The 13382-nt window shown below is 42.6% G+C and overlaps 1 protein-coding gene across 1 annotated transcript in view; it reads right to left on the bottom strand.

Moving 5' to 3' along the window:
• Positions 1-766: 766 nt before the first annotated feature.
• The window catches only part of LOC109519974 (homeodomain-interacting protein kinase 3-like), a 45558-nt gene continuing 32942 nt past the window's right edge, over positions 767-13382 (bottom strand). The window contains exons 13-18 of the mRNA XM_019876875.1: positions 12149-12295; positions 10580-10924; positions 10201-10362; positions 9805-10079; positions 7882-8030; positions 767-3634 (exon numbers count right to left, since the gene is read on the bottom strand). Coding sequence (XP_019732434.1) covers positions 3107-3634; positions 7882-8030; positions 9805-10079; positions 10201-10362; positions 10580-10924; positions 12149-12295 — 1606 coding nt within the window. The 3' untranslated portion in view covers positions 767-3106. The remainder of the gene's footprint in view (positions 3635-7881; positions 8031-9804; positions 10080-10200; positions 10363-10579; positions 10925-12148; positions 12296-13382) is intronic.

The raw sequence follows: 13382 nt of genomic DNA on the forward strand, positions 1-13382 counted from the left end.
TATATATCCTACATACATCCTTTCTTGGGTGAGCCTCACATATCTCTCCAGAACCTAAAAAAGCCTCCTCCAGATCCATGTTTTGACAGTGTTCATTTCTATCAAGGCTTCATTTTTCTGTGAACAGAGAGCTGATGTGCCTTATCCAAAAGTTCCAATTTCGTCTCAACTATGCATTGAATATTCTCCTAAAAACTTGGGGTCTTGCCAACGTGCAATTTGACAATTGTTAATGATATTAAAATGTGAATTTATTATTACTATATGTTTTTAAATTGCATTGTTATTCTTTTATTTTTTCAGGAACGACCAACAATTTTATCCACGTGTGTAATGATTATCCTTTTCTTTTGGTGGCGGCGCGGACACCCGCAGCGGCTCCTCTTGTTTTATGTTGAGAGGGAAGAAATTTCATCTCTGCTGTACGTTACACATACGTACAGCACATTTGACAATAAAGTTGTATGCAATTCAACTCAATTCAATTATGTGAATGGCGATGACTGTGCCATGAGACACAGGCACAACATGCATGCATACTAAATTCATACAAAGAGGCACACACAGCACCGCTTCCAACTGTGTGCAACCGCTCAGTTGTTTTAGGATTGTTAACACAGTAGCAAGTTACACATAAAATACATATTACATAGGCAACATTAGAATAAATAGATGAGGGACACTTCAACTTTGATTCGTGGGTAAAGCATTTTGGAAGAACCCCTGACAAAACACATGATGCCTACCTATGGTAAAAAAAGCTGCATACAAGGAACCATTTATGATCAGATCACACACATAGAGAATACATTGATCAGGCATCTTATGATCCAACGGATTTTGTCGTTTCCACAGATACATTCAGGTGCAACAATAAAGCTTTGCATTTGTCTAAATTCAGGTCCTATGCTTTTGAGTACTGTGTGGTGTTGTTGGTGAGCGCAATAAACATTCCCTGACTTGTACTTTCTTAGGATACTGTGTAAAAATATTGTTTTCAAACTGTTGGTGATGTCGAAGTTAGGGATCTATCCTCGAAGAAGGAACTAGTACATACATTTGTGATTCGTATGATCTCAATGACACCGTGAGCCAGTTTGGAGAAAGGCACTAGTCGTACAGTACAGAGTCGCAAGTACAGCCCGATATGGAAAAAGCCATGTCACAAAATATACAACAACAAAAATAAGTCAATACCACACTGGCTACACAATCCAAGAGTTAATCTCAGCCTACATTTCAAGATGAAATACGGATGCTAAAAAGACATGCGCAGGCGCGCGCGCACACACACACACACCAAACAAAAACAAAATGTTCAACTTCCATTACAGCAGTTTACAAATCACTTCAAAACATTATAGCAGATATACAAAGGCACTAGCATGTCGGATAGCATTTATACTCAAAGTAAAAGCCACTTCTAGTCACCAGAACTACAAGGGGGAGAGTTGCAGTCTTAAATGAGATTAATCCTCTAAATGACGGGCAGGGAACTCCGGTTCCTCGAGAGCCACATCCTGCCTGTTTTCAATCCTTCCCTACTCCAACACACTCGAGTTAAACGATCGGAATCAAGCGTTTTGGAGTTGGAGGGGAGATCTCAAACAGGCAGCACTTGGCTCTCAAGGAACCGTTGTTCCCTTCCCCTGCTCTAAATTCACAGCTACAAAGTGGCAGATAATCAGTACGTAGCAGCTTAATATCTATACATTCCAAATACAATTTGCCAAATATAGCTCAGAAAAATAAAACCTCAACCTTATTTCTAAAATAGACCTCTGAAAATATTGATTTCAATGTCAAACTGCAACAGTTTGCTGGAGGTGAAAGAATGATGAACATCCACTGTGCCTCAGACAAAAAGATTGCTGAACAATGTCTTTGGTGCGGATTGCCGTAAAGGACCAGCAGAACACGACTCGACACAAAAATTGAAAACATGAAAAGAATAGCACGGCTATGCACAATCCACCTTGAAGGAATGTAACAAAACTGACAGGCTTCAACCTAGTACAGGCCGGACGTTAAAACAGTTAACACCAGGCAGCTCAGCAAGGATACTGTAAATGACTAGATTTCAAACACTGTGAAACATTGAAAAGAATTCCTCTTTTTAAGGTTTACACCACACCCAAACATCTACAACTGCAAATCGAACTAAATGGAAAAACAAACACACGCACACACACACACAGCAACCCAGAGGCTGTCTAGATTGTATTGCGGTTACAGTAAACAGTGACAATACTGTGATGAATTAAGTACTATAGTGAGTAGAAATCGATTATCAAAATATCACATCACTCTTTATACACAATTTTTTTTAAATCATTCAGTCAAAGCCCTAAATGTGCAGCCTGTAGCTTAAGTAAAACCATACTGAGTTAGCAAGCAAACTGAAGTTGAACAATATTTCATCATATTAAAGAATCCTATTTATCCAAAAAAGCCCATCAAATTCAGAGTCTGAAGGCTAAGTGCTGCAAGCCTATTTGAACATAACCCCCCCACCCCCACTATATAGATATAAAGACTCCTGACGTGACACCTTGGACTCTGCTATTAAGGCACTGGCAGATGGCGGCAGCAGCAAAAAAAAAAAGAGAGCCTTCAATCCAAGCATGGCTTCAACAGATCTGAGTGGTACGCACATGCTACAAGACAACACAGGTGAAATGAACTGTAGCCGCGTGGCGAATTCCCAACGAAAACATGACAGAAGTTATGTGCAAAGGACACAGCCTTAAATTTTGTGATGATGTTTCATCTCATGCTCTCTCAATAAAGCGTTACATGATTCATCCGCTGGCAGACATGATTTTACAAGAAGTCTTTCTGAGCTCAAGTCGCTCCAACAATCAAACACAATTGCTGATTTACTAACCTTCAGATTCACGATGCAGTGAATTGACCTGTCCTCCGAAAACAATTTAACATTATTTCATCGGCTTGCCAAACATGTTTTCCTCTCCTGGTTACATGGGCTTGTTTTGTGCTATGCTGAAAGCTCTACTTGTCCATGCCGCAGCCCCACTGCGTTTGCCGTTGGCCTTTGTGACCCATGGGGTGACCCATCGGTACTGCTGCGGCCGCACTTTTCTCCTCATATGTACGAGAACTGAGGATGGTGGCTGAGTTTGGTGGGACTCAGAGGGAAGCCCGTGTAGGTGGCGGGCGAAGCCATATATGGGTGAGGAGGGGGAAGTGGCGGGTGGAAGGCGGCCTTGAACTGATGGGGGTGGTGAACATAGCCAGGCTGCTGGTGTGGGTGGACCGTTGGTGAGGGAAGGAGCCTGTGATAGCCAGGATGCTGAGAATGGCTGCTGATGCCCATGGTCACCTGGTGAACTATAGCGCCCCCTTGGCCGTGGGAGAGGCCGTAGCTGTGCTGAAGTAGAGGAGCAGGATGAGAGGTCAACATTGGGTGGGGGGCTGTGGTAAGGGGTCCGCTGGGAGGGTAAGATAACAGGGCGTGTGTGGCTGGGGCACCTAACTTGTGCTTGGGGCTGCTGTGCGGCAGGTGGGGGAAGTTGTGTGCATGGACAGTGGGGGGGATAAAGGCGTGAGGTCGCAGTGGCGCATAGTTGCCGTTCCATTCTTTGATGCTGTGGTTTGAAACATATGGCTGCACCTAAAGCAGGACATATGATAATTACAAATTCAATGATCAGAAAACCTCAAATCAATCATAGTCTGCTAAGGAACAACTGCAATGAAACACATCCAATACATCAGGGGTCCCCAACCGCCGGTCCGCGGTCCGGTACCATTTGGTACCGGGCCGCGGAGAATAAAATAAATAATTTATTAATGACCGCATTTTGGCCGAATTAACTTTGGCCTGTGCCCCTTGACACAACAATATGCCTGTCTACTCTCAAAATAGCAGTGGTTCTTAACCTGTATTCGATTGAACCCGGTTAATTCACGTTTTTTTGCATCCCCCCGGGTTCGGTGAGCCGATCTCGGTGGTTCGACGGAGTTTCTGCCACAGAGGGTAAGACACACGCGACTCAATACGTGAATTCGTTATGACACGCACGCTTGGCCATCATTGGCTGTAAAGATATTGCTTGTCCAATCAGTGCTGTGGGAAATTTAGTTCGCTCACGCCCGACACATTTATTCGCACAAATTAGCCTCCACTAGCGAAAATGAGTGAAAAACAGACGTCCTTGGACAGCTTTTTTACGGGGAAAAGGGCATTTGACGAGCCCCAAGATGAGCCCACAACCTTGAAAAAAACAAAATCTGCTTTTAACAGACAATACCAAGAATCCTACCTAAGGTATGGGTTTGTCGCAACAGGTGACTCTCTGGCGCCAAGTCCACTCTGCATTATATGTGGCCAAAAGCTCGCGAATGAGGCAATGAAGCCTTCAAAGTTGCTCCGGCAAATCAAGACTAAGCACACTGATTAAAAAATAAACCTTTGGATTTTTTTGAAAGAAAAAAGAGCGAGCACGAAGGACAGAGACAATTCCTGAGGGCCACCACATCAACAAATTGGAACGTACTTAAAGCATCGTACCTCGTGGCGAACCACATTGCTAAAGCCAAGAAACCTTCCACGATTGGAGAAGAGCTTATTTTGCCTGCGACCAAGGATATTTGCCGTGAAGTTTTGGGAGAGGCTGCAAAAAAAACCTCTTTCTGCGCCCACCATAAAAAGACGCATCGATGATGTGTCGGCCGACATATCATCGATGTGGAGCAGTTGCTGGAGAGAATTAAAAAGTCACCATGGTACGCGATTCAGGTGGATGAGAGTACTGATATTGACAACAAGGCAACAGTGCTTACTTATGTGCGATATATTCATCAGGAGGACGTGCATGAGGACATGCTATGTGCACTGTTGTTGCCAACAAACACAACGGCTGCAGAAATATTCAAGTCCCTGAATGATTATTTTTCCGGAAGACTGAGCTGGTCATTCTGTGTCGGTGTGTGCACAGACGGAGCTGCTGCTATGACAGGACGGCTGTCTGGTTTAACCACTCGGATTAAGGAGGTAACACCTGAATGTGAACCCACGCACTGTGTCATTCACCGAGAAATGCTGGCTAGTCGAAAAATATCAGCTGAGCCTCACAACGTATTGAATGACGTTGTGAAAATTATTAACCTCATCAAAGCCCATGCGCTCAACTCCCGTCTGTTCGAGCAGCTTTGTGAGGAGATGGATGCTACGCACAAATGCCTTCTTTTGTACACAGAGGTAAGATGGCTATCCAGGGGGAGATCATTGGCCAGAGTGTTTGAGTTACGAGAGTCGCTGCAGAGATTTCTCTCCGAGAAGAACTCGTCACTGGCAGCTCATTTCAGCGACAAGGACTGGGTCATCAAACTTGCTTACCTGTGCGACATATTTAATCTGCTCAATGAATTAAATTTGTCACTGCAAGGAACAAGAACAACAGTATTTAAGTTGGCAGATAAAATAGCTGCATTTAAAGCCAAATTGGAATTGTGGGAGCGGCGAGTGAATGGAGGGATCTTTGACATGTTTCATACAGTTGCGGGGATTCTGAAAGACACATCACCTGAACGCGCATTCTCTCAGCTGATTGGCAAACACCTGTCGACACTTTCACAAGAGTTTGAGCACTACTTCCCAAGCACGAAAGACCCACGGACTGCGAAGGAGTGGATTCGTGACCCATTTGTGAACAAGCCAAGCGATTTGAGCATGTCTGTGCAACAGGAGGATCAGCTTGTTGAAATAGCAAATGACGGCGACCTCAAACGTACATTTGAGACAAACACTCTCCCAAGTTTTTGGATTAAAGTCATTCCGGAATATCCTGACATCGCTACAAGAGCGCTGAAAAACCTTGCTTCAATTTCCAACGTCCTATCTGTGCGAAGCGGGCTTCTCTGCAATGACGGCAACCAAGACAAAGTTACGGAGCAGGCTGGACGTAAGGAACACGTTACGTGTCTCACTGTCTCCCATCACACCGAGATGGGACCATCTGGTCTCATGGAAACAAGCTCTGGCCTCCCACTAATTCGGCGGGGGAGTTATATTTTCCCTTTATTTGTTTTTAGCCACGTCGTGTTTTTTATTTGCTATATTTTTCTACTACACCTTGCTGGTCCGTGAAAAAAAAGACCCAACTCATACCGGTCCGTGGTGCAAAAAAGGTTGGGGACCCCTGCAATACATGCAATAATCTCAGTGAAACTCCAGCTACAGCAGTGCTTCTCAAATAGTGGGGGGCGCCGTCAAGGGGGGCACGTTTGACTTCGGGGAACAGCTTTTTTATTTTGATTTTTTTTTTTACTGTCCTAGAATAAAGTGCAATTGCACCTCCACTACATTAGGGGGCAGTGACACCCATTGGCAGAGTGTGCGCAGGGAGCATTCGCTCGGTGTTTTGTTTGCACTGAGCATGCGCGCTTTGCACACAGCACAGAGTATGAGTATGAAGTGCAGACACGAAGTCGACAGGCAGAGAGAGAAGGTCTCCCGAAAGCTAAGACGAGGAAATATGACGAAGCGTATGTTGTGCTTGGCTTTACTCTGACCACGGTGGTAGATGAGGAAAGACCAGTGTACCTACTGTGTCTAAAAATGTTGGCAGCGGACAGCATGGAGCCAAAAAAATTAAAAGTGTCACTTAAAGACATTACACCCCAATCACGCCGATAAGCCGCTTGAGTTTTTTTCAGCGAAAACGTGCCGAATATTGCCAACAATCATCCCGCTTTGTGACTGCTACTTGTAGCCATTAATCATCATCTTTTGAGTTAAAAAAAAAATCAGCACAAATTCCAGTATTTTATATATTTTTGTCCTGCAGGTTTTCATATTGTGCTCCTGAATTAATGTTGGTGATCAATTTGAATGCATTATTATTTATTGATTTTATGTAATTTTATATTTCAGTATTGTATGGTTTGACATGGTCAGTCAAAAAATGTTTATAGTTTAATTAAGGATTTAATTTTATTTTTGAATTTCAGATGCACTTAAAATCTTTTCTGTTACAGTTACTAAAACTATTCTTTGTTGTAAATTGGTCCATATTTCTTTCTTTTTTATTCTCTTATACGTTAATAAGAATACAGTGTTATGCAAATGTGTACTTATAACAATTTTATAGACAAATGATACTACTTATAGATGTTTTCTTCTGGGGGGGGGTGCATGACAGAAAATAATTGAGAAGCACTGAGCTACAGTGAGATGCAACCATATCTTCGTTCATCTTCCGCTATCTGCTATACTGCAAATATTCTATTTTTTTTTTAATGAGTTTTGACAGTACACAGGCAAATCTATTTATCTATTTCTGGTGTGTCTTTTTAGGTGCTCTACCAGTGAAGTTGAGTTGAAAATGCGATGCTTCAGCCGTTTAACGATTTATAGTACTGTAACATCTATGCTAATTTCCATTAGCCTGTCTATGGCGTTTCAAATTGTTTGTTAGCATTAAGCAAGCAAACTTTCTGTATTATGGTTTGGCATGACATTTCGGTGATTAAAAAAATTGTTAGATTGTCTTTTGTTTTATGTCTCAATTTTACAGTAAACTTCATTTGAGAGCGACGAACAGCTGAAAGCAAGCATCACCTCTCGTCCAGTGAGCTGCCCGATAGCTATGTGATAAGTCTCCCCTTTCTTCACAACGAGGGTGATAAAAGGCACTATAAGGAATGCTTGTGTGTTCCAATACGCTTGGATACGCTTTCATAAATTGGTGTAGGGGAGGAGTAAAACTTCTTTCAAATTGGAATACAATTAAATGGCCTCTATATGGCGCTTTTCCACCTGATTGTAGCTGGTTCTGCAACGTATTCCTCGTCACTAACAAGGGCTCACTGTAATTTGTGCCACTTAAAAAGTAAAAACAAGGAAGGGCACAAGACCTGTCGAAGGCTCAACGGGTGCTGCTGCTGCTGCAGTTTTTGCTGCCACGACATGAGAGGTCTTGATTGGAGGAGGGGGATGGAGGAAGGAGTGCTCTGCTGGCTTGTAATGTTGCAGCGCCCTTTGGATCGGGACCATGACTCTGAGACATGGAGAGAGAATAAGTCAGTCAGACAAGTAGGTGTAACACTCTAAGGGTTGAAAGAGTCTCTACAATGCAAGGAGAACTGCTGATTTAGTCCACCTGAGCACCAAAACGACTAAAGACAGGGATACTTTTAATTAATAAATGTATGAAGCATTTTGGAAAAATTTCAACAAGTATGCAAAGTAATGCAGTACTCTTACATAGTGGAGCAATATTATAGTTGGAGGGCCCATTCCCCTTTAGACTTATACAGGTGTAACCTGACAAATTTTGTCCGTAGATTTTGTAAAAGCAGTGCCAAGCTGTACACATGAAGATTGCTCAGCAAATTGTGCAAAGCTAGATGTGAGTTTCCATGTACAGGACAGTAAATTAATTTCAACTGGCTGATGTAACTTTGAGGTGGTGGTGACACTTAGATTCATTTGGGCCATTTGTTTATTGGACAGCAGCCTTTTTTTGTGGCGTGAGAAAGTATCAATGCAAAGTTGTTATATCCCATGTTTTACATCTCTTAATTATATATAATATTGTTTCCCGTCCCCATTACCTTTACCTCATTTCTATCATGCAGTATCTGCATCGGTTCAAACAAAAACACTCTTGAAAAAGTGGCAAATTGTGAATTTCTGCCTTAATCCAATGTCTGTTGTAAATTATGAACCTCCACACAAAGACAAGATTTGCTTATGAGCGGGTGAAAAATGCATCCACCTTTCCCTCCAAGAGGAGTTAATTCAATTCACTAAAACCACTATAACTGAAGTACCATCACACAGTTATGGGAAAGAACCTTGAAGTGCAAGATGACGATGTTATGTGCGGGAAAAAAATATTTGCAATTTGTGTTTATTTTGATGAATGCTACTCTGATGAAGGAAAAGTCACTATTCAGCAACATTACATTTTACGAGTTTGGATGCATCTCAAATACGTCAAATTAAAAGCGAGGTCCTATGTCTGCCGGTCTGCAATGATCACCTGTTGAGACCTTTTTGGTCCACTAGAGGGCGGTAAGCCCCTATTGGTTCTTTTTGGCCGGCAGAGTAGACGCCCCCAAAACACACAAGAGACCGATGACGTGCCGAAAAGAGGGTGTCATTTTGAGCGGGATAAAAACTACAAGGTATCAAACATTTCTTTTGGGCTTTACTAAATAATGCACTGCTTCATAAAATTACAGGATAAGAAATAGCTCCGGTTACTGCCGTAGGTGTGGTCATTTGATTGTTTTTCTTTTGTGATATTCGACAGTCTGATAAAATATCACTTCAATCATCCTGTCACAGTTTTATTTAAACTTTAAATTTAAATTATTTAAATTTAAACCTCTTTTATTCTTGGAATTTTGTCTTTATTTTTATTCACTTTATTTTGTAGTAGTAAGCACAGAGGTAACATGGCATCAATGCCACTTGCATATCCACCAGACAATGGGTACTTTCTTCTTAAACTTATTAACCTTCATTTTTCTTCATCTCTTATCTGTGTACTCCTTCTACACGGTGTCCCAAGTGTCCAGACCGAGACACGGTCAGGGTTCCCACTCTATTTTTGAAATTGTTGTTCTTGGTCTTTTCCAGAACCATTTCGTTGGCTACGGTACAACTCAAGTTATTAAAACAAACTATGTTCCACCCCCAAAATTCGGAGAGGTGTTATTTTCTACAATTGTGCCTTATATTGTGTTTATTTAACAGTTAAATTTAAACCAGATTGCTTCACTGTTACCAAGTAGTGGGGGGCAGGAGGGGGCAGATTTGGCAAATCGAACCTGGTCTCTGGAAACGCTGCCGTGTTCCTCGAGTGATGTTGTTTTGGACTCTCATTGGTGGAACCACCATTGTCCTGAGATCTCGAGGACTCCTACCCTGCACCGCAGGGGAAGGCAATGGTGCTGTCACAGCAGCAAAAGTCGGGCGGCTGTTGCGGTTACTGTTGTCAAGGAAACAATATGGACTGTTGCCATGTGGGGACGTTGACGTGTTGGATGTCGGGGAGCCCTCGACAGTTTCACATCCGCTCTCGTGATCATCATCTTCAGACATACTGGACACAGAAGAACAACAACTTGGTTGGTACTGTCAAAACAGCTGTATTTTGAATCTTGTGATAAATAAACAGTTCAATGATTTGGACAACAAAAACCCACAAATGAGAAGAAAATAACCTGTTGGGTCTTTTGCAGGGTGACGCAGACGGGCTGGAGTGCAGAGAGTTGGATGCAAATGAACTGGTGCTGAGACTGCTGTCAGGACTGCTTAGGGAACACACTCTTTCCATAGTTGCACTGGTGTTTCTGCATACCTCACATACACACTGCTCTTGACAGCTACACAGAGAACAAAACCGGTTATTGTTTTTTTTTTTTAGGCCAGAATTCCAGTCTATTGTGACATTTACAGGTCAATAGGCTAGGCATTCCAAAAATGGAAAAAAAAAGCAACAACTGCCTTCTATCCCACACCCAGTGTTAAAATGTTCTTCACGGTGCCTTTTGTGGGAATAGGTATTTTCCTCCTCCATTACGACCATGTAAAGATACTCACCCTCTTAGACAGCACAACTGCGGTTTGTCTTCCTCTACTTCTTCACCATCTGTTGCTTCACTCTGGATGCTGATCACGCTGGGCGTCGGGCTTGGTGTGTCACCCATGAGAAAGGTGACATCTCGCTGCAGCTCTTTGTTTGGTACATCCTCTTTGAGGCAGTCCACCCCTTCTTTTGAATCGTCATCGTCCTCATCCGAATTTAGCTGCGTCTGCTGCTGGGTTTCCGACAGAGGCGCCTCCCGCTGAGATTTATTGATTCCTAATGCAGCCTGACCAACAACAGTGGCCATTTTGGGGGATCGACAGTGAGATGCGTGGATGTTGACTGGGTGGGACAGGTTCCTTTCAAAACACAAGAGAATGGAAAGATAGTTCAAGTTTAAGTTGGGTTTGAAGGAAACAGCTGAGCAGCAGCAAGTGCTGGGCGATATGGAAAAAATATACAGTAAATATTCTCACCTACGGACTTCTGTCAAATGGCAATTGCCTCACCCAGAATAAAAACCTATGCATTAAAATTTCGACTACGATATTACATTAACGACCGATTCATAATAACGGAAGTTCCGGTACCCGGAACCCATACGGAAGCCCGCAGTAGCGCAAACTCAAGCTAGTCCCGCTCGATACAACGGAATAACTGTGCCCACGCCGCTATTTACTCTTATTGGATCCAACACGGCGACATGTAAGTGACTCTATTGGCCTGAGTTTTACTGGAATCGCGAATGATTTTCTATTTCATGCATTTAAATTTACGTCCTGTAGATCGTGGCATCCAAACGATCCAAATGGTAATGACTGTGGAAGAGAGAGTGGAATGCATCCGATGAGCTGCTCAGAGTAAATTTCTTGTGGCTCGACAGACAGTCGAGTAAACGAACGTTTCCTGGAATGCTTTACCTGTTATATTAAAAACCTTCCGCTAACTGGACCGCTAATTAGAGACTGCGCTAACTATGGGCATCGAGGATTTCAAAGCTCCCTGTGGCTGGTTTCAAAAGTTCGTTGCACGACATCAGCTGAGCAATTCAACTGGACTCATCGACATGGCCATTTGTTTGTTCACAATTGAGAGTGATGGCGTGTGTGCAGCACAGCTCCCAATAGGTCAGCACTTATTCCGTTGTATGCTTTAAATTTGTTTTCAAAGCTTGTAACTACTTCATCTTAGTGTGTTATTTACATACAAACACATTTATTTCAAATTTTTAATGAAAACAGCTCAAAACTTTTACATGAAAGAGAAAAACTGAGATAAGTTTTGGATTCCGGACCCAAAAAACTGCTGTCAGATCTAACTCAACCAAAATTGTGTTCTCAGTGTAATCACTTCCTTATTTTTTATTCAAATTGCCACCTGGTGGCAGCTGTGTGGCATTACCAGAGTAAGTGCAAGCTTTTGTCGGTCAACTCAAGCTGCCTCTGGCATTGTTTTTATTCCAAGTTACCGTATTATTTGCCTAAGAGAGCAAATGACGTTAGACATGATTGGAGAGAGGTGGCGCACTAGAAACCTTTCTATCATATCGCCCAGCTCTATACAGGACTAAAGAAAACACTCACCTGTTGTGGTGCTGCCTGTTTCTTTTATTAGCTGACTGGGGCCAAACAACATGTGCGATGCCAATGTTGAGAGACTGATGCGCAGAGACAGCTGGCATGTGATTGGTCAGGAGTGGCTGTTGCATCAAGGTACTATAACGTACTTTCCTGTGTTAGCCCAAAAGAGAGAGGCCGGGGAGAAAGCAAAATATTTTTTAGCCATATACTGCTGGATATACTGAATGCAAATTTGTAACTATGTGCAACCCATGATAATCTCTTCGTTGCTTATTAATTTGTTTTCGTTTCAGAAAAGCCGAAATGCATAGTACTAGACTATCACATTGTATCCCGCCAGTCATGCGCCAATCCACAAAAGGCTAAAATATTGTTTGTAAAAGAAATTATGTCAGAACTTTCATCAAAAAAGTTGTGAGAGTTATTGAGAATTTGCACTGTGGCAGATGGGACACTGAATTCCTCCCTACTAGAGGTAAGATCTAAAGCCCAAGCCCGAGCCTGACCCGAAGTTCGGGTCGGGGCGGACCTAAAATGTCAATCATTGCTTCGGGTCGGCTCGCGGCCGGGCTTCTCTCTCGCTGACTTTTTTAAAATAAATATCACTGTGATGTTGCTACCCAAACGTCACAGTGCGCTGAGGCGTTTCGAGGCCATGAATAGTTTTGGCCACGAGAGACCGTGGTTTGCCAAAAAAAAAAAAAAAAAAAAACAGAAGTTGCCTCATTACAACACATACTGTACTAAACTCTTGCAATGACAATTCAAAGAACTCCTTCGTGTCTCTGTCTATTATCCACTCGTCATTGTTCTTCTTTATCTCTCTGGTTCTTTCTCAAAGTGCCGCGCTAGATTCTTAAGGACGTACTGCTGCTGTGGTTAATGGACCAATTTTCAACCCGTCAAAATGACGGACGGCCTTAAATTTTTCCATCAACTCTTTAAAAAAAATCCATCAATGATGGAAAATTGTCGGTTAATGTACCCTCTGCAGAAACAGAAATATAAAAGATGTAACTGTTTATACAGTCTTGTTAACTTAGATTTCGTTACAAAAGACAGGCTTTAATTTGTTATTATTAATCACCCCTCCTCCTCCCGAGTCCTCACAAACAAAATATGAAATTTCGGGTTTGCTTCGGGCTTGGGCCTGCAAATCAAGTTAATTGGTCAGGCTCGGGCCGGGTCGGGCTTTAATACCCACGGGCTGGGTCGGGTCGGGCTGGATTTTTTGGCC

Source organism: Hippocampus comes, unplaced genomic scaffold, assembly GCF_001891065.2.
Source record: "Hippocampus comes isolate QL1 unplaced genomic scaffold, H_comes_QL1_v1.1 scaffold110, whole genome shotgun sequence".
NCBI lineage: Eukaryota > Metazoa > Chordata > Actinopteri > Syngnathiformes > Syngnathidae > Hippocampus > Hippocampus comes.